The 25,590-nt window shown below is 49.9% G+C and overlaps 1 protein-coding gene across 2 annotated transcripts in view; it reads left to right on the plus strand.

Annotated features, from left to right (window-relative positions):
• PREX1 (phosphatidylinositol-3,4,5-trisphosphate dependent Rac exchange factor 1) overlaps positions 1-25,590 on the plus strand; it is a 195,116-nt gene that overhangs the window by 118,082 nt on the left and 51,444 nt on the right. For both annotated transcript variants that reach the window (XM_060079493.1, XM_060079494.1), the window contains 5 exons: positions 1,147-1,308; positions 9,300-9,433; positions 15,479-15,597; positions 17,123-17,272; positions 19,453-19,600. In XM_060079493.1, coding sequence (XP_059935476.1) covers positions 1,147-1,308; positions 9,300-9,433; positions 15,479-15,597; positions 17,123-17,272; positions 19,453-19,600 — 713 coding nt within the window. The remainder of the gene's footprint in view (positions 1-1,146; positions 1,309-9,299; positions 9,434-15,478; positions 15,598-17,122; positions 17,273-19,452; positions 19,601-25,590) is intronic.

Below are 25,590 nucleotides of genomic sequence, written 5' to 3' on the forward strand. Positions count from 1 at the left end.
CTTGGCATGGAAGGCATCAGGCCCAAGGTCACCCAGCCGCCCAGGGGCGGAGCTAGCCCTTGAACCCATGTGGGACTGTACTGGGAACCAGCCCACTGGAGTGTCATATCTGTGATTTTTGAGGGAGCAGAGAGAGATGGAGAGATACTGGAACATCTGGGCATGTCAGGGCCAGATGATTGGAGAAACTTATCTCTGCCGGCGCGGTCCTGTGGGTTGAGTGACGCGCGGCCTGAAAATCTTCCCTGATATCTTGAGACCCAGCTGGTCTCTGCCGTCTCAGTTTACTATGGGGCTGAAACCCTTTGATTAAGACCGGCCTGACCTTTAGAGTGTCCCAGCCTGTGCCGGTGGTGAGGTGTGAGATCAGAGTGAGAAACAGTGGAGGAGGGGCTTGCAGATTAAGCCCCCGACTGTCCTCTTTACATGTTTCCTCCACGTCCCTGTGAAGGCAAGGGATTCTTTATACCCATTTTACAGATGAGAAAAACTGGGGGCTAGGGAGAGGCAGTGTCTATGGCTACCTCTCTGGCCAACCGGTCTCTCTCTGTCTCTGTCTCTTTCTTTCTCCTTCTCTCTCGCATTTACTCTCCTCCAGCCACACTGCCTCCTGGCTGTTTCTCTTACAGACCCCATACACTCCCACCATGCCCCTTTGCATTTGCTGTTCCCGTTACCAGGCATGCCCTTCCCCCAGATTTTTGCAGGACTCTCTCCCTTGCTTTAACCAGACTCTCTGTTCAGATGTCACCCCCTCAGAGGGGCTTCCTTGACCTCCCTATTTGAAAGAACATCTCCTTTCCCAAGACCTTCTAGCCCCTTGTTCTGATGTGTCTTTGTAATATTTGTCACTGATTTTTCTTTATTTTGGCCACCTCCTTTATTAGAATGTAATAGCCACCAGATGAGGAATTTTTCTGTTTTATTAACAAATTTGTCCGCAGACTCTAGAACACTGCCTGTGGTGGAGGAGCTGCTCAGGGGGCATTTATTAAATGAATGAATGAATGAGTGATGTTCTCCAGCTCCAGATCACACCGTTTGTCCAGAGTAGAGCTGGGACTTGGTTCAGGCCCGGGTGTCCTGGAGGCTGTTTGGTGCCCTCTGGGTTGATGTCCCTCATTCCTGCCCTCTCCTCTACCCTAGGAACTCGCCAAGAGGACCCCCGGCAAGCACCCCGACCACCCCGCAGTCCAGAGTGCCCTGCAGGCCATGAAGACTGTCTGTTCCAACATCAACGAGACCAAGAGGCAGATGGAGAAGATGGAGGCCCTGGAGCAGCTGCAGTCGCACATCGAAGGCTGGGAGGTGTGTCTGGGGCAGGAGGAACCTTCTGGGCTGGGGACGGGCCCGGGGTGTGCACAACTTGGGTTCAGACTGTGGTCTGGGCACCAGATTTGGCCTGTAGTATATTTTGTTTGGCCTCCATGGTGTTTGCAAAAAAAAAAAAAAGTTTAATTATTTTTCAATCAGGTTCACATAAAATTCTAGATTTAAAGTTTCTCTTAAAAAATTGGTAACGCTGGGCCCCATTTTCCATGGCAAGAGCCTCTGGAGCCTCTAGTTTTCCTCCATCCCCACCACTCCCCAGTCACCCTCCTTCACATGTTGCCTGTCTGCCTGGTGTCCCTTGAGCTTTTGACGCCAAGGTCAAGGGTAGCTTTTTTTTTTTTTTTTTGCGTTATGTGGGCCTCTCACTGTTGTGGGCTCTCCCGTTGTGGAGCACAGGCTCCGGACGTGCAGGCTCAGCGGCCATGGCTCACGGGCCCAGCCGCTCTGCGGCATGTGGGATCCTCCCGGACCAGGGCACGAACCCGTGTCCCCTGCATCGGCAGGTGGACTCTCAACCACTGCGCCACCAGGGAAGCCCTCAAGGGTAGCTTTTTAAGGGTTCACTCCAGGATAGAATTCTGGCTTTGACACTCCCTTACTGGGTGACTGTAGGCAAATGTCTTAACTTCTCTGAACTTCGGTTTCCTTATCTATACTTGCATATAGTCGGTACTCAATAAGTGATAGGTATGGATAGTACTATGATGATGATTATTAAGGGATGGGATTCTTGAGATCTTCTGTTGTGTCTTCCTTAAATTATTAGAGCTGTTCTAAAAAATCTGTAGAATGAAATGGGAAAATCTGAATAAATAAAAAAGTCAATATCCGAGTAAGTACAGCTGGAATGGGAGATGAAGACTAAAGAGGAAAGACTCTTGGACACAGATAATTCTCTAAATCATCTGCCTTAGACCCTTTGGATTTTCTGGCACTTGCTACATTTGGGATTTCCACTTCATCTCCCTGTGTTGGGGAGTCCTAAATGAGACTGTATAGCTACGAGGTTGAGGGTATGACTGCAGAGGGGAGGGACCTGTGTTCTGGAGGAGGTGGGTGTTGTGGATTAGTGTTTGTCATGTACCCACTCTCCTCTGCCTGGCCTTCCTGCCCAGCTGGAGAACAAATAGTTGCATTTCTCAGACTCCTTTGTAGCTCAGGTTTGGGATATGATTGGCCAAGATCAGATCCAGCTGCTTGAGATTTGGAAAGCGGGAGTGGGACGGAGGCCACCCTTGTGCTGTTTGTGCAGCAAAGCACAGCCCTGGTTGTGTCTTTCTGTGATAGCATTTGCAGAGGGCCCGGTTTCCAGCTTCTGAGTGTCAAGAGGAAGGGCATCCATTGTGGTGTTGTTGGTGTGTATCTAGCAGGATGAGGTGGCTTTGTAGCTGATAGTTGAGGCAACAGCTTCTGAGGGCCTGGAAGCAGCTTGGGCAGCATTTCCCTAGAATATCAGCTTGGGCAGGTGGTGGTCTGATTCTCCTTTTCCCCAGTTGGAGCAGGGGCAGTGGCTTCCCTGGAGGGCCAGTTCTACAGTGTTCTTGGTTTTCTGGCAGCTGTGATTCTAGGCTCTTCTAACCCCTCCAAGGATTGGATAAGGCCCTCATTTCTTTCTGCTTAAAATGCATAGCTTGGTTTCTGTTCCTGCACCTGAAAATTGTGTCAGGATGTGTCCTCTAAGGAATCACATTTCACCTTCATGATGTCAGAGCTCTGATTTGGTTTCTTGTGATCCTCTCAGCCTTCCCCTCTATGGTTCCATGATGGCAGCAGCTCCAGGCATCATGTGTTCCAAAGCAGGAGGAGACAGGGGCTTGGCCAGGGCAGTGAGGGGGAGCCCTCCTCCCTAGTGGAGGAAAACCTTTCCTAGAAGCCCCTTTCCAACTCATTGGCCAGAAGTGCGTCACTTGGCTACTTTCAGCAAATATGCTAACCTAAAGAGCACATAGAGTGGACACGTTTAAACATCTGCCTGTTTGGGCTTTGAGCTTCCTGGCAGCCAAGGTAAAAATAGCAGGACACCTAAGTTACTTAACATTCATTGTCAAAAAAGGAACAAGCTGAGCAGTTCTTCTGGGTGACAGAGAGTTTCCTGGCATCCAGCTAGAAGGGAAATTTCTCATGTGAGCCTCTGTGGAGAGAGTATTAAGCAAGCAATTTGGCAGCCAGAGCAGAAGTGATTTCCAGATGCCTCCTGGTAAGGGCCTAGGGAAATAGGAACTAAGGGTCTTTGGGGTCCTTATTGACCCTGAAATATCTGCAGTTTGAGAATGGCCCTTATTTTGATCTCTGTCACTGGGTACAGTAGGAAATAAAGTGACCTAGAATAAAAATTGCTGGCAATTTACTGAGCACCTATGACATATTTTCAACACTAGAAGAGAGGGCAGTTGTTATCCCTGTTTTACAGATTAGAAAACTGAGGTGCAGGGTCTTGGCTTTGGGGCCCAGCCTTTTATTTTTTTTAAATTAATTAATTAATTAATTAATTTTTGGCTGCATTGGGTCTTCGTTGCTGCACGTGGGCTTTCTCTAGTTGCGGCGAGCAGGGGCTACTCTTTGTTGCGGTGCACAGGCTTCTCTTTTCAGTGGCTTCTCTCGTTGTGGAGCACAGATTCGAGGCACATGGGCTTCAGTAGTTGTGGCACATGGGCTCAGCAGTTGTGGCTTGTAGGCTCTAGAGCACAGGCTCAGTAGTTGTGGTGCACAGGCTTAGTTGCTCCACGGCATGTGAGATCTTCCCGGACCAGGGCTCGAACCTGTGTCCCCTGCATTGGTAGGCAGATTCTTAACCACTGCGCCACCAGGGAAGCCCCCAGCCTTTTAACTTACAGATTATCCTGCCTTACGCAAGTTTGTCCTACTCTCCTGGCCTCATTTTCCCCTACTTGTCTAATTTCAGAAATAACATCTCTGAAGTTATCTCCTGGCATCACTGTGAGGGTCAAGCGAAGGGTAGAACACGAATGTTCTTTGGAAAATGTGAAATGGTTTTCTGTATAGTAGAAAGGTTTTTAAGTTTAATCCTCAAGGTGACTTGGGAAAATAATACGTTCTAGCTAGAAAAAATAATGTTTAACAGTGAAGCTGCTTGTAATAGCTTCATGCCCTCAGTAGTTAGAACCTCAGGGGACAGTATGACTTACAGGTGTAGTTCACAGTGAACGATGGTGGTTGCAAATCCTGATTTCTGATTCTCTCCTTGATCCTTTCTAATCTTTTTTTTTTTTGCGGTACGTGGACCTCTCACTGTTGTGGCCTCTCCCGCTGCGGAGCACAGGCTCCGGACGCGCAGGCTCAGCGGCCATGGCTCACAGGCCCAGCCGCTCCGCAGGCGTATGGGATACTCCCGGACCGGGGCATGAACCCGTGTCCCCTGCATCGGCAGGCGGACTCTCAACCACTGTGCCACCAGGGAAACCCCATTTCTAATCTTTTTGTTTGACCTCTTGCCAATCTGATTAGAGGGCTGTCATCTCTCTTGGAATATGGCTGACAAGGGAATTGTTTCTGGAGGAGGGGGAGTCTTTTCTTGGCCAGTTTCTTGCTGTGCGCTTGGGCTTGCATCATTAGTTTGATCTGAATCTCTGGGGTTTTTTTGGTTTTTTTTTGGCCTGATCCTCTGTAAGCCAATTGTCCTTTTTAGCTGTGGGACTGGTTTAGTTAAAACCGGATAAGTTAATCCATAAATCCATTTTACTGAGCACAAGTAAATGGGAGTATGTCGCAACACTGTGGATGTGAGTGTATGAGCCCCCCCCCCCTGCTTGGTGGGGTACCTTTGCCTCAGTTTCCTCATCTGTACAGTCTGGCTAATGGCAGGATGCCCCACGGGTCACTTGAGGATTCAGGGAGTGGATACATGCAAAGCGCTCAGAACGGTGCTTTCTTTATTGGATCAGAGTAAACGCTCAATAAATGTCAGGAGGAGCCGTGGCAGCAAAGCAGGATTTCTTTCTTCATTTTTTTTAGATGGGAAAACATCATGCAACTTTGCCTAGGGCTCATACCAGTGTGGGCTGACCCTCCTGCAGAGGGACACTCCAGACGTGGGCCCCGCAGACTTTCGTGAGAAGCTCACGGTCATAAAAAGAAGTGCATGTTCTTAATAAGAAAGAAATAGAACACACCACTCTTGCTGGCTCTGGAAGCCCTGCTTTAAGAGACCACCAACTGCACTCACCCACGAGGGACAGAAGGAAATAGGGGTGAGGAAACATAAGACCATTAAAAAGAAGGACCATAGGGCTTCCCTGGTGGCGCAGTGGTTGAGAGTCCGCCTGTCAGTGCAGGGGACATGGGTTCGTGCCCCAGTCTGGGAATATCCCACGTGCCGCAGAGCGGCTGGGCCCGTGAGCCATGGCTGCTGAGCCTGCGCGTCTGGAGCCTGTGCTCCGCAACTATGGGAGAGGCCACAGCAGTGAGAGGCCTGCGTACCACAAAAAAAAAAGAAGGACCATAAATAGAAGTTCTCGTATGTTCTTCCCACCCTCCCCGGGATGCCTTGTGCTCTCGCCCCTTCGAAGACCCCTGCTCTAGACCAACAACTGCATAAAAAAACCTTCAGGTTACCTTCTAGGAGGCAGCACAGGGTAGTAGAGGTGAGTGGATAGGATGGTGGGACCACCTGTCTGGGTTCAGGTCCCAGCTCACTCACTGACCAACTGTATGACCTTGAACAAGTCACTTCACTGCTCTGTGCCTCAGCTTCCTCATCTGTAAAGTGAGAGTCGTAAGGATGAACGGAGTTTTGTAAGATCCTTAGAACTGGAGTTGGTGGGTGGGAAGCTCTATGCCTGTGTTAGCTTTTGTCCTCTTCTCTGAATGTCACCACTTCAGTTCTGCACTGTCTGGAAGAGGGCTCCAGCCCTGACGGGTGGACACCTTGATGCTCAGCCTCTTCCCTGTGTATGTGATCCTTAGCACCACCCCTGACCTGGGTTCAAGGATTCCGGGGAAACCGAGTGTCCGCTGGGCTTCTTAGCAGGCCTGGGGTGGAAGGGGCCTCCCCCTGTAGTGTCCTTGGCATTTCAGATGCAGTTTGCTGGGTGGTCCTTGGCCAAGGCCAGGGAGGCAGCTTCCCAGGCGGGGTGTGCTTCTTCTCTGCCGTCCCCTGACATTGGTGTAGGTCTGTGTGACCTCCAGGCTCTTGGGCCCTACAGCTGGGCCAGGTACTCGGTTCACATACAGTAAGTCTCCTATATACGAACGAGTTCCAAGAGTGCGTTTGTAAGTCCAGTTTGTTCACGAGTCCAACAAAGTTAGCCTAGGTACCCAACTTTTTTTTTCTTTAATTTATTTATTTTTGGCTGCGTTGGGTCTTCATTGCTGCGCACGGGCTTTCTCTAGTTGCAGAGAATGGGGGCTACTCTTCCTTGCGGTGCGCGGGCTTCTCATTGCGGTGGCTTCTCTTGTTGCGGAGCGTGGGCTCTAGAGTGCAGGCTCAGTAGTTGTGGTACACAGGCTCAGCAGTTGTGGCTCACGGGTTCTAGAACGCAGGCTCAGTAGTTGTGGCACACGGGCTTAGTTGCTCCGCGGCAAGTGGGATCTTCCCAGACCAGGGCTCGAACCCGCGTCCCCTGCATTGGCAGGCGGATTCCTAACCACTGCGCCACCAGGGAAGCCTGGTACCCAACTTTTACAGATAACGCCAGACACGAAAACTAAGTTACGTGATTGGACATGCAAACACATGTTCCATCTTTGAAAGTTCACAACTTGAAGGTTCGTACCTAGGAGACTTACTGTACAAGCAGCCAAAATCTCCCTTTGGAGCCTGGAAGGGCTGGTGGGTGGACATGAGTGAGGTGGAGGAGACAGGAAGCACATGGTCTCGAAGGAACTGTTGAGTTGCTCTGTGCTCTGAGCTGGCCCATGGGCCACTGATGGAGTTTCATCAGCCAGGGAGTCACACTCTCCCCATTTGCAAGGATGCTGGGGCTCCAAGGGGCTCTTCATCCCCTAGCCCCAGGGCAGCAGGGGCGCTACCTCGCTGGGTCGCTGTGCTGTGGGCATCACATATCTGCCTGTGGCACACAAGCGTCCAGGCTGTGATTTCTGTTAACGGGTGTATGCTTCTGTCCTGGGCTGCACAGCTCTTGATGGCAAAGAAGCTGGTTTCCTAGGACCCCGAGTGGGCCCCAGAGGGGGTCTCTGGCACCAATGGGCAAATGGATTTGCTGCTTCTAGCCGGCCCGTGGGCACAGAGCAAACCGACTCTGACAGCAGTTGGGGAGACTGCAGTGGGCAGTTAGAAAACAGCCTGATTTCTGAGTAGCCAAAAACAGTTTCCCATACTGGGTATCAGAAATAATTGAGTTAGCAGATCTTTCTGGGGTATGAACTCCTTGTCAGTTCTGGGCGTTGAGTGTCTGGGGAAGGAGATTCTATGAAGAATTCTCCTTCTTTCCTCCCCAAGTTCATTTCCAGGCAGACATAGCATCACGTCTCTTTGTTTCTCCCTTCACCGTGATCTGCAGGTTGGTGAAATGAATTTCCCCTAAAATGCCCCTTTGGCATAATATCCCCTGGGCGTAAATGTCAGAGGCACCCCCTTGCCCACCTATTGATGGGGCCTCCAACCTTATCTTGATGTATTTAAAAGTACATCAAGTATTTAAAGTTGGCGGCTGTAAGAAAGAGAGACTTCAGTGGCTTAAATGAGATAAACGTTTATTGCTCAGTAGTGACGCAGGCTTGGGGTGGGGCATCTCTGCTCCATTTGGACCCTGGTCCCTTCCAACGCCTTCCTCCGTCCTTTGCTACGGTGTATTCCACTACTGTGGCCATCTTGCAGCCTATGGCAAGAGGAAGGAAGAGAGGAAAGGGAGGGAGGCAGTTTTCTCAGGGGAATGATGTAAAAGTGAGGCATACTGGCCATAATGTAGTCACGTGACCACGCCTGGCACAAGGGATGCTGGGAAGTGGAGTCTGTAGTTGGGCAGCCATGTGCCAGCTGAAACTCCATGCCTATGACGGAAGAGGAGCACGGATTTGGGGACCCTCTGGGGGCTTCCTTAGCCAGCATTCTGTGCCCTCCAAGGTCTCTTTCCAGGTTCCTCTCTGTTAGCACTTTGGGATCTCTCTGCCCCTGCCTTGGTCCCCCAGAGTTCCAGATGGACCTGTGTGGTCCCTGGCTCTGAGGACTCCTCCCAGCAGGGACCCTGCCTATCCCTATCCTCATCCTCTTTATCTTCGCCGTCCTCCCAGGCCCATCTTGCTTCTCCCTGGTCCTTTCCTGACCACATCACCCTGAACCCCATGGAGGTTCAGTGAACCTCATGCACTCCTAACATCTTGGTCATTTAGCATAGATGACCAGGTAGCATTTGGGAACTGTTCCCATCTATTCTCACATCCTGAGCTAGAGAGGGTGCTCTCAGAATCCTCTGCCCCTGGTGGAGCTCACATTGCATTGGTCACCTGTTCTGCAAGCATTTACTGAGCACCTACTGTGTGCCAGAGAGTGCAGTAGGTGCTGGGAATACCGTGGCAAATGCTTGATAGATGCTTGATCAAACGCTTCCTGTCCTTATGGAAGTGGCATTCTTGTGGAGGAGATAAAGTAACAACTCAAGACACAAATAAATGAGGGGGGGAGGAGAGAGGCAAAAACCCAACCAAACAAAAAACCAACAAAACCCATAACAAAACCAGATGTCAGCTAGGGCCGTGTGAGCTGAGTGAGTCCTTTTCACCTCGCTGAGCCCCAAGCCCCTGTTCTGTGAAATGGTCATCTGTGTGTGCTCCTGCCAGCCTTGTTCTGGCACACTCGCCAGAGGGAAGCCATCGACCAGGTTGTGTTGGGTTTCTGTCTGCTCACAGATGTGCCTCCAGTGGTGCATTGAGATTTTGGGGGTGCGAGGGAGGCAGGTGCAGGTTCTGTCTGTGGGAAGGAAGGGGGGCGTTCCCAAGGTAGCTCCCGCATTTGCCAGCTCACGCACCACAACCCCCCGTCGCTCTCCCAGGGCTCCAACCTCACGGACATCTGCACCCAGCTCCTCCTGCAAGGGACTTTGTTAAAAATCTCTGCGGGCAATATCCAGGAGAGAGCCTTCTTCCTCTTTGACAACCTCCTTGTCTATTGCAAGCGGAAATCCAGGTGAGTTGCTGGGGAGACTGGGACGGGGCTGCCCGGGTGGGCTGGGAGGCCGGGACAGGGCTGCCTGGGTGGGCCAGGAGGCTGGGATTGGGTTGAACTCTTGACATAGGCTTGTCACTTCCCTCTCTAGGCCTCCCTCTTCTCTTCTGAGTTGAGGGATTTGTTCTAGATCAGCACTATCCAAGAACATAGGTTATTTAAAATTTTTCTGGTAGTCACATTAAAAAGAGCAAAAGAAATAGGTGGAATGAATTTAAATAACGTATTTCATTTACCCCAATATATCCCCAAATATTATTATTTCAACTTAATCAACTTAAAAAATTTATTAAATAGGTATTTTGCATTCTTTTTTTTTTTTTTAAATTTATGGCTGTGTTGGCTCTTCGTTTCTGTGCGAGGGCTTTCTCTAGTTGTGGCAAGTGGGGGCCACTCCTCATCGCGGTGCGCGGGCCTCTCACTATTGCGGCCCCTCCTGTTGCGGAGCACAGGCTCCAGATGCGCAGGCTCAGTAATTGTGGCTCACGGGGCTAGTTGCTCCGCGGCATGTGGGACCTTCCCAGACCAGGGCTCGAACCCATGTCCCCTGCATTGGCAGGCAGATTCTCAACCACTGCGCCACCAGGGAAGCCCTGCATTCTTTTTAAAAATTTACACTAAAGCTTCAAAATCTGGTGTGTATGTTATACTTAGAGCACATCTCAATTTGTACTAGGCACCTTTTAAGTGCTCAGTAGCCACCTGTGGCTTGTGGCTGCCACAGTGGACAGTGTAGGTCGAGACGGTCCTGGAAGTTTGGAGAGTCTTTGTGCCACCAGAATCCTGTGATTCTAAGATCCAAAGGTAGATCGTTTGAGGGGAGGGAAGTCCTCACCTGTTAAGTTTTTTGAGGGAAAGATAGTATCTTTGTCATCTTTGTGTCTTTCACTGGAGCTTCTTAAACTTTGTAGAGTGAATGGATGGGTGGATGAGTGGTAGACTGATGCGGATGTATGTATGGTTGGATGTGTGGGCAAATGGGAGGAGGGATAGATGGGTAGTTGCAGATTTGGGAGATGAATGGGAGTGATTGTGGATGTGTGTATGAATTGATTCGTGGATGGATGAACGAGTAGATGAATGAGTGAGCAGTCAAGTGGTTGGAGGTTTAGGAGATGGCTGGATGGAGGGGTAGATGGAAAGTTGGGGGAATCTGTGAATGTTTGGGTAGTTGGAGAAATGGAAATGAAGACATGATGAGCTGGCAGAGGTTGTATTTATTTATTTATTTAAATATTTATTTATTTATTTTTATTTGGTTGTGCCGGGTCTTAGTTATGGCTCGCGGGCTCCTTAGTTGTGGGATCTAGTTCCCTGACCAGGGATTGCACCCAGGCCCCCTGCATTGGGAGCGCAGAGTCTTAACCACTGCACTACCGTGGAAGTCCCTAAGCGAGGTGTATTTAAATGAAAGGTGTGTTGGGGTCTTTCTGTATGGTTTGTTGAGTGAATGGGTGGATGGATAGATGGTTGGATGGTGATAAAATTGGGGGGCTGAGTGGGTGGTGGAGGTTTGGAGATTAGTGGATGGATGATCAGTTGGATGGGTGTGTTGAAGGATGATTGGTTGATAGTTGCCAGGGTGGTTGGACTCTGGTATGGGAGATTGGTTGATAGGATGGTTGAGTTGATGGATAGGTGGATGAATGATTGGAGAGACGGAAAGTTAGGAGACGGAGGGGTAGGGGCACGAGTGGATGGTTGGATGCACGAGTGGGTGGGTAGATTGGTGGACCAAGAGAATTCTTGCCTTTCAGTTTTCTCGCTGGGGAGGTAGAGGACGACGGACCAGTGCAGCCCTTTTTGAATCAAGCTTCCTGTTATTTTGTTTTAGGGGTGAAATGGTGACTTTCCAGAGGCTTCTTTACTCTTTTATCTAGCAAAAGTTAGGGCTGAGGGGAGGTCCAGATCCTGGGTCCTACTGTCAGCATCACCTCCAACTTCCATTGTGGCTCTGGGCTTGTCACTTACTGTCTGTCTGAGCCTCGTTTTCCTTGTCTGATTCTGCTGGCCTCCTAAGGTGGTGGTGAGGAAACTTTCCACAGGATGAATGAGGGCTTTCCGTGTGAGTGTGGGGAAGCTTCTCCTTGTCTTCCTCCTCCAGCCTGACCTCTCTGAGCCTCCGTTTTCTCTTCTGTAAAATGGGGTTGATAAACCCCTTCTTACAGTAGCGTTTGCTTCAGAGCCAAGCTCCTTACTGTTGAATCCCTGTGCAGCCATTTCTCTAGCTCTGTGACTTTGCCTCTCTTTGCTTCAGTTTCCTCATCTGTAAACTAGGATGAATTATCATGTATCTTGTACCATGTACAAAGGCAAACATGTTAAGTGTGCCTGGCACATAGTAAGTGCCCAGAATAAGGAGTAGCTGCTACTACTGTTAACTTACCTCCACATGTGATGTGTTCCTATTCAGTGCAATCCCACGGGTGCAGCACCTGGCACATAGTAGGTGCTTTAGCCACAGGCCCCTCCCCTTCCCCCCTTTCCTCCCTGTTCTGGGACTTGGTCCTTCTGCTCAGAGGCCTCCATTTCCCTCTTTCACCACCTCTGAGTGGCTGGGTCAGTGTGTCTCTTTCTCATTTGATATTTTATTCCCGTTAGTCTGTCTGCATCTGTCTCATGTCCTCCTATCCCCCCATCAATGCCCCCTTCTCCTTCCTCCTTGCTTCCTGCCTGTTCTCACTGGAGCCATCCTGAGAGTCCTTCTTCGGAAATGCCAAGGCCACTGCCAGCGTCCACCCCTAGCCCTTCCCCACCACCCGCCGTGGGCTGTCTGAAGCAGGCACTTTTCCCAGAACACTGGGGTTTAGAAAGCAGAATGTCCCTTCAGGCCTCTGTGACCTCCCAGCCTGGGACACGTTTGCTCAGCCTTCAGCCACCCTGTCGTGGGCCCTTCCTCCATTGGAGCAGTAGCAGCTGATGCCGATGGTACTGGACACGCAGTGGGTCGTCTAGGGCGCACACACTCTTGTAAGGCCGTTTCCTGCCTCAGGCCTGCAAATGAGCTGGGCTGGCTAGAAGGAGAGGGCACCTCTGTCGCCTGAGAGAACCTGGCAGGCGGCCTCCGTCCCTGCTCTGGGTCAGGAGCCAGAGGGCTGGGCTCTGAGAGGTCTCAGAGGGATTGGGCAATGGTGGATGGAACTCCCAGCCTGGCTCTGATGTAGTCACAGGAAACGCCTGACGCTGGTAGGTGTCTGTCTACGGTCGTGTCTTTGCCTGGGTCATGCCAGGCACTGCCTGTCCGGGTTGTGGGTCAGGGGAGGTCTCTGACTCAGAGTGCTTCTGGTCTGATTCAAAAGCAGAGACTCCTTGGATGTCAGAAGTGAAAGGGAGAGTTTTAAAAACACACCTCCCCATTCTTCAGAAGGCGAAACTGAGACACAGAAGAGCTAAGTCTCATGTATCTCGACTGCTTGTTTAACATCTTAGAGGCGTCAGCAGTGTGTAGTGGTTAAAGACTCAGAGACGCTGCTGCTTGCAAGCTGTGTGACCTTGGGCAAGTTATGTCAGCTCTTTGTGCCTCTGTTGTCCTGTCTGTTTAATGGGGATGAAAGCAGTCTCCATCTCATGAGGTGGTTTTTATAGATTAAGATAAAACATGTAACATTGTTAGAATGATGCCTGGCACATGGTATGTAAGGTAGCAGAAATCTAAATCTGTATCTTCCCTTGGGTGTGTCACAGACAGCTTACACTTAACTTGGGTCTAAAACAAGACTCTTCATTTTCATTGTAACTCCTGCTCCAAACCTTTTCCTCCTTGAGTCGTCGTCATTCCCAGTAAATGGCACCATCATTTACCTAGGATCTCAGGCCAGAATCTTAGTTGTCCTTGACTCTGACCTGCCTCACCCCCCATCACCAGCAAGTGCTTTGCATTCTCTCATCAAACGTTGGTCAGAACCTCAATGTAATTACGATAAAAATTCCAGGAGGGAGGTTGTGTGTATATGTACGTAAATGATTTTAAAATTTACATGGAAACAGAAAGAGACAAAAATAGCTAAGACAGTTTTGAAGAAGAACAAAGCTGGAGGACTTTTATTACTGATACCACGGCTTACTATAAAGCTATAGTAATTAAGACAACGTAGTATTGGTGTAGAAACAGACAAAAAGATGAATGGAGTAGTGAGTCCAGAAGCAGACGTACATGGAAGCAGTCATTTGAATTTCAACAGAAGCACACTAAATGAAGTTCAATAAATGGTGCTTGGTCAGTTTGATATCCAGTGGGAAAAATGAGTCTTGACCCCTTACTTCACACAGTCTACAAAAGTCATCCTCAGATGGATTATTGATTTAACTGTGAAAGATAAAACAATAATGCTTCTAGAAGAAGGCATAGGAGGTTATCTTCATGATCTGGGGGTAAGCAAAGATTTCTTAAATTGGACAGAAAGTATAATTATAAAGGAAAAATAGATTTATCAGACTACCTTAAAATTAAGAACTTCTGTTCATCAAAAGACACCAAGATGAGAGTAAAAAGGCAAGGCACAGAGGAGAAGATCTTTGCAATCCACTTTGCAAAGGACTCATATCCAAAATATATAGGCCAAATTTGGCCCTCTGCCTATTTTTATAAATAAAGTTTTATTGGCACACAGCCATGCCCATTCATTTTTGTGTTGTCTGTGGATGCTCTCATGCCTCAAGGGCTGAGTTAAGTAGTTGTAACAGAGACCATATGGCCCACACAATTGAAAATGTTTACTCTCTGGCCCTTTTTCAGACAAAGTTTGCTGAGCCCTGCTATAAATCATTAAGAAAAAGACAGACAACCCAACAGAAAAATGGTCAAGGGACAGTCATTTCACAAGTGGAAGACACCAGATGGCCAATAAACATGAAAAAGTGCTCGACCTCATTGCTCATCAGGGAAATACAGATGAAATCTTTATTAGAGACACTCCTCTCTGCCGCCAGAATGGCCAAAATGAGCAATTCAATACCAGTTATGGAGGATGTGGAGCAACTGGAATGTCCCTATGCTGCTAGGGGTGGGAGAATTGATACGGCTTGGCGGTATCTACCAAAGCCGATCGTATGCATCCCTTATAACTGAGCAATTCAACTCCTAGGTAGATAACCCAAAGAAATGCACACATATGTTCTTCATAAGACATGTGCCAGAACATTCACAGCAGCACCAAACTGGAAGCAACCCAAATGTCTATCACCATCACCCTGTGTGATTCCATGTATGTGAAGTTCCAAAACAGGCAGAGTGAATCCATGAGTTTAGACGTCAGGGTAGTGGTTACCCTTGCAGGGGGTAGTGACCAGAAGGGGGCGTGATGAAGGGCTTTGGGGGTACCTTCTGCCCTCCTGTATTGGAAGGTATATTCTCAGAGACTTTGTTTTGTTCCCTGCTGCAGCCCTAGCACCTAGAATAGTGCTTGGTGCCCAGTAGGTATTTTCTTGAGTGCCTGTTGAATGCATGGGTGAGTGACTCCCGTGGTCCCAACTTGGTATCCTTCCCATATGAAGCACTGGTCAGATTGTTTGTTGAATGACTAAATGGGTGAGCAAGAGAATTCACCTGAATGAATGAATGAATGGTGGGTAGGTAGGTGTAAGTGGATGGATGGATGGACTTCCTACTCCACATTCCTTTCCATTCTGGTTTTATTTCAGGAAGTTCCTGTTTGTTAGACACCCTGAGAGTCTCTACCCATTTTCTAGCCTAGAAGAGTGGGTTTCTGTAGCTTCTTGTTGGTTTCATATCCACATCTCCTGTTGGCTCAGAAGTAGCTCTGGGAGGTCAGCAAAGGCTATTAGCCCATTTTCCACATGAGGAAGCTGTGGCTGAGAGTGGAAAAGTGACTTGCTCAAGTCACCCAACCACCAGCCAAAACGCCATACTTCTGACCTGGTTCCCGCACTTCTCCTGTCCCCGGGCGCCCTTCTGTGTTACTGCCTTGCTTCCCTTTGCTCTGTTGAAGACGGTTGAGCCCCAAGGAGAGGAGGCATAGGGGACATTGACTTCCCACTGTCTTTCAGGGTCACTGGGAGCAAGAAATCCACCAAGAGGACCAAATCCATCAACGGCTCCCTGTATATCTTCCGGGGTCGAATCAACACTGAAGTCATGGAGGTGGAGAACGTGGAGGATGGGACAGGTAGGTCCCCACCTGTGTCCTGCCTGAGCCCAGCCCCCCTGCTCCACAGCACAGTCTCTGCTGCGGTTCACCGGTGTTTTCCTTTGATCGGGAAAGATAACCTGTCCACAGAAAAGTGCCTAAAACATATGCACATAAAGCAAACCCTGGGTGGTCACCATTCAGGTTAAGAAATAAACTGCTGCCTGCACCCCAGAAGCCCCTCACACGCCCCTCCCTGGCCACAGTGCCTCCTTCCCCCCAGAAGTAACAACTCTCTGAATTTTGTGATGATTATTTTCTTGCTTTTTAAACATATTTTTACCTCCTAAATATGCATTGCTAAACATTTAAGTTAAATTTTCTGTTTTTGAACCTTATTTAAATGGTTATATGATTACAAATACATATAAAAGTATATATATGTGTTTATTATTATTATTGCTTCTCACTGTGTTTCTCTGGGTAGCACTGGCCCAGAATGTGGATTCTTTTTTTTTTTTTTAATTGAGGTTTAGTTGATTTACAACATTCTATTAGTTTCAGGTGTACAACATAGTGATTCAATATTTGTATAGATTGTACTCCATTTAGTTACTGCAAAATAGTGGCTGTATTCCCCTGCGCTGTACAATATATCCGTGTTGCTTATCTATTTTATACGTAGTAGTTTGTATCTCTTAATCCCATACCCCTATCTTGTCCCTTCCCCCTTCCCTCTCCCCACTGGTAACCACTAGTTTGTTCTCTATATTATGTAAATGGTCATAAAATATACTGTATATTCTTTCACATCTTGCTTCTTTCACTCAACCCCATGGTGGTGAGTGTCATCCGTGTTTCTGCATGTAGCTCTCTGTAGCTTGTCGGCTTCCATTGCTGTGTAGTTTTCTCTTGCACAGATAGTCCCCAGTTTACCCATTCCTTTTGTGAGGGACATTTGGGTTGTTTCTGTTGTTCACCATTATAAACAGTGATCCTGTGAGTATTCTTGTGTGTACACCTCTTGGTGTATTTGTCCTTGAGCTTGTCCAGGACAGGGGTTCTGAATTGGTTTTAAGCCACAGACCCCTTTGGCAGTCTCACAAAACCTGTGGACCCCTCCTCAGATTCAGGGTATAGCTGGCTGCAACATTCCTGGATAATGTCAGCCTGTTTTCAGAGAGGTCTGCCAATTCCCATCCCAGCCAGCACTTTGTAAGGGCCCGTGACTTGGCATCATCAGGCTTACACTAGGGTTTTATGTAGCCCAAGTGCCAGAATGAGATGGGCAGGGAGGCATCAGGTGTCTCCCTTTGCAATTGAGGGGTTGGGAGGTTCTTTGCTTGAGGTCTTCGTTGCCCACCAGAGAATAGATAGGAGAGGGAGCATCTGGAGGATAGTAAGTTCACTTCCCAAATCCTGAGGCCATTGATGCCTCTGCCGCCCTGTCTTTCTGGAGGAGGAAGGGCTGGTCCTGTGACCTCACTCGTAAGCATATAATGATGAATGTTGGGCTGTACGGCTGAGCTCTTGCTGACCCCGCTTTGCCTCCTTCCCTTGCCAGCGGATTATCACAGCAATGGCTACACCGTCACCAACGGCTGGAAGATCCACAACACGGCCAAGAACAAGTGGTTTGTCTGCATGGCCAAGACAGCGGAGGAGAAGCAGAAGTGGCTGGATGCCATTATCCGTGAGCGGGAGCAGCGCGAGAGTGAGTGGCTGGGGGCTTTCCCGGATCCCTGGAGCGTGTATGGCTTCCTGCAGTCTCGTCCCTTCTGTAGAGTGAGCTGTGTCTGGGGGAGGGCGGGTAGGATCCTTTCCAGAAAGGTCAGAGCTACAGAAAGCAGGTCTTTGAAGGGGCAGGGAGCTCTGGGACTGTTATAAATTGACGGGATCTCAGCTCATTTGGTTTAGCCCACCAGACAGATGGGGAAACTGAGGCCCCGTGGAAGGGAATTGCCCAAGGTCATGCCAATGTAGTTGATCGTCCTGAGAGTCTTTGCTTCCTCCACCCTTGAGGGTTAGTCAAGATGCTCCCTACGAGCCTCTGTCCCCTCCATGCTTCTGTTCCCTTCACCTGGGGTTCTTTTTGTTTGACATTCACCAAGTCATTGGGAGGAGGGTCCGTGGGGGCTGCCCCCAACTGTCGTCATGAATGCTTGGGCCCAGGCACTTCTGAGGCCCCTTGCGTTAGGAAGTGCAGAGCTGGGTGATAGTTGGGTGCAGTTTGGGGGTGGGAAACTCTGAACTGCTGTACAGAGACCGCCGTGCTTGGAAGGGGAGGCCGTGGTGTGTTTGGGGGTGAGTTGCTTCAGCTTTCCAGACCTCAGTGATGTGGCCTGGTAAATGGGGATAAAGCTCCTGCTGCAGAGGGTTGTAATGCTGCTAAATGAGGTTCGGATTTGATTATAGATACTTGCAGATTTGACTCATGATCCTAAAAGTGGTACCTACCTCCCAGCTTTACAGAGGAGAAAACAGAGGCTCAGCTTCCTCCATATCTATATTCTGTTCTCTTGAAATCACTACTTGCATGAGTCGTGGACATCTCACACTTACCATGTCTAATCAGAATTCTTAATTTCCACCCTGTCTTCTGCCCCAAACCCACTCATTCCCTTGACTTCCCCATCTCAGTAAGTGGCTCCTTCAGTCATCCAGGAGCTCAGATTGAAACTGTCGGTGTCACCCTGATGTCTCCCGACTCCCCACACTCAGCAGATCAAGTCCCTTCAAGTCCACTTACATGCCAAGTCCATCCGCTTCTGTCTTCTCCCTGCCTCCATCCACCCAAGTACAAGTCACCATCATCTCTCAGGAATGAGTATGGGCCCAGCATGGCCAGGTCCATTGAATTTTTTTTTTTTTTTGAGAAGTTAGACATCAGGATTTTTAGGTGACATGTCTTGATTTTAAATGTTGCATCAAAATTTATTAAAATGCCATTAGGCCAGGTAAACAACTGAACTTAGTCCCTGCTGGGGCAGGTTTATGACTTCTGACACGGATCAGGGCTGGGTGTGTGGTCAGGACTGGGGGTGGGGATCAGGGGTGTGGCCTGGCCTGGGTGGGGCTGATCAGTATCTTTGTGGTCGGAATGGATGGCTGTGGTCAGGGCTGGACATATGTGATCGTGAGTGGAATGTGGCCTGAGTAGGCCTTGGTTGTCAGAATCGGGGTATCACCCAAACCCTGAGTTCAGGGCTGAGTTTCCAGGGGTGGTACATGCTGTGGTCAAGAGCACAGATCTGGAGCCAAGCTTGAGGGTCTAAATCCTGGTTCCACTGCTTCTAGACGGGCAACCTTGGACAGGAACTTCATTTCTATGGACCTCAGTTTCTTCAGCTGTAAAATGGGGATAATGGAACTTGCCTTGTAGGTTTCCTGTGAGGACTAAGTGGCATAAAGTAGGCACTATAAAAGCATTTGCTATTATTATTTGTCATTGCTCTTATTGTCAGGATTGGATGGGGTCCAGGTAGAAAATATGGGGCAGTGATTGGGATCATAGTTCTGTGTAAATTGTCTAGAGAAACGGGGAAATTTCCATCCCTGGCCTGGAAGGAAGGTCTCCATAGGTTTTCTGATAACCTCAGAATTTGGAAACCCATTCTCAGGTTGAAGGGTCGACTGCTTATTACCCTGGGACTTAGCCTCTCTGGACCTCAGCTTTGCAATCTGTGAAATGGGGGACTTACCCACCCTCCTCTACAAGGTCTTGTGTGGGGTCACTGGCAGGTGCCTAGAACAGTGTCCGACATGCAGGGAGTGCTCTGTGGGTGACCGCTGGCCGTGGCGGTAGTTGGGGGCAGCGGGGGGAAAGGCTTTCAGGAACCACATGCCCGCCTACTCTGCTTCCCAGCGCTGGGGCTGACCGTGTCCCCTCCGCAGGCCTGAAGCTGGGCATGGAACGCGATGCCTACGTCATGATCGCGGAGAAGGGCGAGAAGCTTTACCACATGATGACGAACAAGAAGGCTAACCTGATCAAGGACCGTCGGAGAAAGCTGAGCACCGTCCCCAAGTGCTTCCTTGGCAAGTGAGTGACCCCATCCTGGCCTCCGCTGTGTCCCTGGGTCTCGGCTGGAGGCTGGAGGTGGGCGGGCCATCTGCACCCACATGGCTTTTCCCAGCCCTGCCCCTTCCGCCATGAGCCCTCCTGGGCAGAGCCACTAAAGCACCTCGAATCCTTGTGGAACAGCCCTTAGAGATCAAGGATAGTGGGGTGCCCATATCAGGGCTTTCAAATGTTTTGACCACAACTCACTGCAAAATGTAAGTTTTATATTGTGACCTGGTACACACATTCATGTAATATATGACTGAAGCCAAAGTTTCACAAAATTTACTGTGCTTGTTACACTCTGAAAATACCTGTCTATTCTGTTCTATTCTATTCTACTCATTTCTTCATTCATTTCAAAAATAGTGCTGAGTGAAACCCATGAAACTGATATCACAAACTGTGAGTGGGTTTTCCACCATGGATTGAAAATTGCTGCTCTAGCATTTTAGCAAAGAGAAGCCCCTATAGATATGTCAAGCAGAAAGGTATTTAATGCAGGGAGTTGATTTCAAAGGTTTTGGAAGAGCAAATGTAGACCTTTGAATTAGCCTTTTTGGACTGTCATAACAAAGTGTCACAGTCTTGGCAGCTTAAACAACAGAAATTTATTTTCTCATAGTTCTAGAGGCTAGAAGTCTGAGATCAAGATGTTGGCTGGGTTGGTGTCTGGTGAGGCCTCTCTTCCTGAGATACACAAGGGGAAGGGGAGGTCCATATGGTTTCAGTACTTAGGGCTTCCAATATCTCTGTCTGGGAATTACATTATTTCCTAATAATAAAACATTATCACCCCCGCCCCTATTTTATAACCAAGGATCAAAGGGTCAGAGCACAGGTGAGATGGGATTGGATCCTAAACCCAGGTTTAAATCTCATTCACCTGGGGGAGGGGGCTGGGGATTGGGAGAAGCAGGAGAAATGCATTTCTTGTAAAACCATCAGGCTGTTTCCAGGCCCTACTGTGTGTTAGACCTAGTGGTCGGTGCTCTGGAGAGGGTAGGGGAATGCCCAGGGCTCCTGACCACACGAAGCTTGTGGGGAGAGAAGCTCGCCTGTGAGGCTGGGATTTTGTTGAGAATTTATTAACTTACACCCCACCCACTTCCCAAAAGATTTTGAAGAGTCCTGGGGTAAAAGCGGCTGTAATTATTATATTGCCATAGACCAGGTGAGAGGTGCCATGGACTAGGGTAGTCACCGTGGAGATGGGGGCAAGTAGTTGTATTCTGGGTCATGTGGAAGGTGACAGCATTGGCTGATGGGGTGGAGAAAAAGGGAATTAAGGATCTTGAGCACCTGGAAGGGCTGGAGTGCTGATTGCTGCCAAAGGGGAGACAGAGGCAGGTTTCAGAGGGTGGAAGTAGAGCCCAGAGGCTCCATTTGGATGCTTACACTGAGCCAGGCTCCCGGACAGAGATGTCGACCTGTTAGTTGGATATGAAATCTTGACTCGGGGAGAAAAGTCTGGCTTGGAGACCTAAGTGCAGGGGACGTGGGCATTTAGATGGTTTTCAGAGCCATGAGACTGAATGAAATCTGCAGGGGGATGGGTAGAGAGATGGATGAGGCAGGGACTGGGCTCTGGGGAGGAGGAGGAAGCAGCAAAGGAGACAGAGAGGGAGTGGGCAGAGGTGGGAGGCATGCTGGCGAGTGCAGTGATCTGGCAGCCAGCTGAGGGAAGATGAGGTCGAGATGCCCAGGAGACGTTCGCATATTGAACAGATGTTGGATGGGCAGCTGGAGAGCAGTGTGAAGCCGGGGGCAGGGGGCCAGGGGGAGCTGATTGGTCATGGCTTGGGGCAGCAGGCAGGGGATTTGGGGGTGGTTGGGCCCCTGGAGTTGGCCTGGATGCCTTGGAGTCAGGCTGCCCTTTTGCCCTCAGGGTTAGTTGACCCCAGCTCCATGTTCCCTGGGAGGGTCCGTGGAGGGGAGGGTGTGGGCCCCAGACCTGTGGGAAGCAGGAAGGGGGCAGCCGGGCTGGTCTCCATCAGCTAATTCCTAATCCCTGGGCAGGAAGGAGGTTTCTCTCGAGGAGGGGTTTGCTTCCGGCCCCCCAGGGTCAGAGGACCTCCCCGCCTCTTGCCAAGCCCTTTGGAGAGCTTAGTCCAGCTGGATGGGCTAACCTGTCTGTGATTAGGGCTTCAGCAGGGTGTTCTGTCTCCTCAGGAAGGATTAGGGGAGATTTCTTTGACTGCCCATTTGAAACAGGGCCAGGATTGAAGCTTGTTTGGCAATCATTGGGCCCTTAAGGACCAGACTTCCTGCAGGAGATCGTGCTGATAAAAACTCTCCTTGGGAGGTTTTGCTCTGCACACAGCCCCGGGCTCGTGGTCCCCCTCCTTCCTGGTCAGGACCCAGCCTCCTCCAGGAGCACCCGGGCCCCCTCTGATGGAAGGAACCAGCAGCCACAGTGACAAAATCGCGGAGGCTTTCTCTGCTCCAAGTGCTGCCCTGTGGCCGTGCCTTTTAATCTGTGTGCGACACTGGGAGGCAGTTTACTGCCACTGTTCCCATTTTAAGGGTGAGGACACTGAGGCACAGAGAGGGAAAAGGTCCTGCACAAGGTCACATGGGCACAAATTGGGGGCTGGGATTTGAACCCAGTACATTCTCTCACCACACTCTGCTGCGTTTATCCATTTTAATCTCTATTCAGCACATTTCGTTTTTCCTTGATCGTTACCTGTCTCTACAACTAGATGGGGGACTCCAGGAATACAAAAAGTGTCTGATTTATCTTTATAACCTTCAAGGGTTAGGCTTTGAATCAGACTTGGACTCCAAGTCCTGCTTCCCCCGCCTTCTAGCTGTGTGACTTTGGGTAAGTTTCTTAACCTCTCTGAGCCTCAGTAAATGACCAGTTAATGAGAGAGAATGAAACGTTTGCCTTGCCGGGTTGTCGGAGGATACAGAAAGAAAACACACGCGACGTGCTCAGCACATTGTGGGCAAGAGTGCTGGAAATGTGATGGAGCTTAAGGAGCGGCCTGTTTCTGCCCTCATCGGAGACAAAACTCATGGATGCCACGTGAAGAAAAACCAAGGAATAAAATCTGTGTATTTTTGTGGAGGCTTCACGGGAGGAACATGGCGTTTGCCCTCTAGGATCCTCGGATTCTGGGGGAGACAAAATTGATTCCTTCATCTATCCCAGTCATTGTTTATTGAGCCCTTACTGTGTGAAAGCAGTGAACAGGACAGAGGGAAGCCCTGCCCTCGTGGAGATAACAGGCCAGTAGGGGAATCAGAAAGTAGATAAATACAAATAAGGAAGGGAATTTCAGTGACTTGATGAGTGCTTTAAGGAAATAAGTAGGTTGATGGGAGGAGGTGAGGAAAGGGGGTGTGATTTCAGCCAGGGTGGTCAGGAAGGGCCTCTTGGGGGAGGTGACATTTTAACCAAGATCTGGATGACAAGCAAGAGGCAACCATGAGAAGATGTGGGGGAACAGCATTCCTGGCAGAGGGAACAGCAGGTGCAAAAGCCCCAAGGCTGCAATGAGCCCTGAGTAAAATTGAGGAACAGCGAGGAGGCCAGCGTGGCTGGAGGGAGGGAGTGGCTGGGGGGTGTCGAGATGAGGCCACAGTGGGTAGCAGGGGCCAAATCAGGCAGGTAAGGGGTGAGGGGGTTCAGATTCTATCCCAGGTGCTCTGGGAATCCACTGAAAGAGCTTGCGCGGGAAAGTGAGGCAAGCGAGGATGAACTCATTATACAGGCCCGGGATGAGGGCACTGTCAGAGCTTTAAGAACTCAGGGCGCAAGGTGTGATGGTCTGTCTGGCAGGGCAGTCAGGGAAGGCTTCCTGGAAGGAGAAGGCCTTTGGTTATACTCTAGACAGAGTTAGATGTCACTCATTCATTGAAGTCTGCCAGAAAGGGAGCACCCAGGTGCAAGAGGCCGCACTGTTTCATCCACCTGTGGGCATAGGTACACGGTATTAGTGCGTAATAGCTGATCAATAATGATTCGTCAGGCATTGCTGCAGACACCAGCTGGAAGCATCTCAGGCAGTGGAGTCACAGGGATGAACATAACACCCCCAGTTCCTGCCCTTGTGGAGCTCAAGGCCGTGGAGGAGACGGGCAAGAGAAATGGGATTCTTGTATTGGGGATGAGTGGACATTGGATCTCAGCTTGGGGGCTTTCCCGGGAAGACTGCCAGGGTGTACCTGTGTGTCCCCTGTGCCTAGCCTTGGACTTGGCACTTAAAATTCATGTTTACTGGGTGCACGATACTGGGGGGCAGGAAGGAAGAGGGATGCTGCCATTAGCTGACAAACGCTAACTCTCAACCAGTCCCCCATTCCCTGAATCTCAGACTCCCCGCCAAAGCAGGCTGACCTGCTCCATGTGTCCGCAGCGTACCGCACCCTGCTCCCGGTTAGGTCTTTCTGGAAGACTGGATCTCGCTTCTCTCTGCCCCCACCCCCGCCAACTGGCAGATGGCTGGTTCCCTAACCTTACTACTTACTCAGGGCCTTTGTATGTGCTGACCCTCCTGCCTGTAACACATTTCCTTGCACCCAGCGGTAGCACATGGCGCCCCACTAACACAGTGTGGTTCGCAGATGTGTTTTCCCTGGGCCACACGGTGCTTTCAGAAAATTTTGGATTCAATATCAACATTTAACAGTTGGGAGATTTCACAGGAAATGCTGGGTTTCCAGCTTCTCTTGAAAAGTCGTAAGATGCTTTAGTCTTCCCATGCGGCCACAATTGGCCGCAGTGAGTGGCTGCCGTCTTCAGAAACGCTGGCTGGTTCAGCAGAGTTTCCACCTGGCCCCTTTTACTCATTTATGAGAGTTTTAAGGTCCCTGCATTAGAGGTGAATTTTGTCTGGTTTTGTAGGCTGGATCCCAGCTTAGGACTCAACATGATTTGAAAGTTACCGACTAAATCCAGAAGACCCCTGAATGAACCACTTGCCAGATGGACCTGGCTGAGGCCCAGAGAGGGACAGCAGTTTGCCCAAATTTGCCCAGTAAATTGATCCTCAAAAATGCTCAAGACTCAGCTCAGGGCAGAAACCTGGGTCACAGTTGCTGTCCTCTGGGCTGCATTTTTCTGCCCTTGCAGCTGCTGTGGGCAACTTCCTGTTCCCCCACCCTGGCCACAGGGCTGCCAGTCCGTGCCAGAGGTGGCCCCCGATGGGACAGCTGGTGGGCAGCCAGAGGCTGACTCTCCAGCTTCTGAGAGTGGGCACTCAACATCTGTTCACCTCCCCCAGCTGCCGGCAGCTTTCTTTCTGCCTCTGATTTTTGGGACTTCAAGAATAGGCCTGGGGGAAGACAGGACCCAGAACAATCTCTTCCCCACTCGGGGCTCCCGCTCCACAGAATAGATCCGTTTCTTCTACGCCCCCCAGCCCGGCTCTCACTGGGGTTCCCTGAATGCCTCGGCACACACTGCTACCTTCACACAGGGCAGGTCTTTGCTCAGCCAAACACTGCAAAGCTGAAAATAGCCCTGCCCCCCTCTGGCCCTGTAATTGGAGGCAGGACAGCTGGTTTTGATAAGCTCCCCACTCTGGCCCGCTGCCACCCGCTTTCATTGAGTACAGAATGACCACATCCCCAGCTCTCCCCTGGCCCGCTGACTTCCAGTGGGTTGAGCTCTGCGTGGAGCCCAAACTTGACTCCGAGAACCAGGACCTGGGCTCTGGCCGAGCCTCTGCCCCTCTGGGTAGTCACGTTGGATTTGCCTCATTTCCTCTGGGCTTTTGAGCACTTCTTTCTTGCTGAGACCTTCCTGCTTACCGCAGAACATTCCTTCTTATTTGATGGTTCATTCCTTTATTTGTTCAAAAGATTATTGAGCCTTGCTGTGCTTTGGATCATCTTCCAGGTGCGGGGGGTGTAGAGCTGTGAATCAGACAAAGCTCCCCATCAGCATGGAGGTGACATTCTGGTTCGGGGAGATGGTTGATAAACACATAAATAAATCTGTAAATAGTATAATACAA

This window comes from Mesoplodon densirostris, chromosome 16 (assembly GCF_025265405.1).
Source record: "Mesoplodon densirostris isolate mMesDen1 chromosome 16, mMesDen1 primary haplotype, whole genome shotgun sequence".
In the NCBI taxonomy this organism is placed as follows: domain Eukaryota; kingdom Metazoa; phylum Chordata; class Mammalia; order Artiodactyla; family Ziphiidae; genus Mesoplodon; species Mesoplodon densirostris.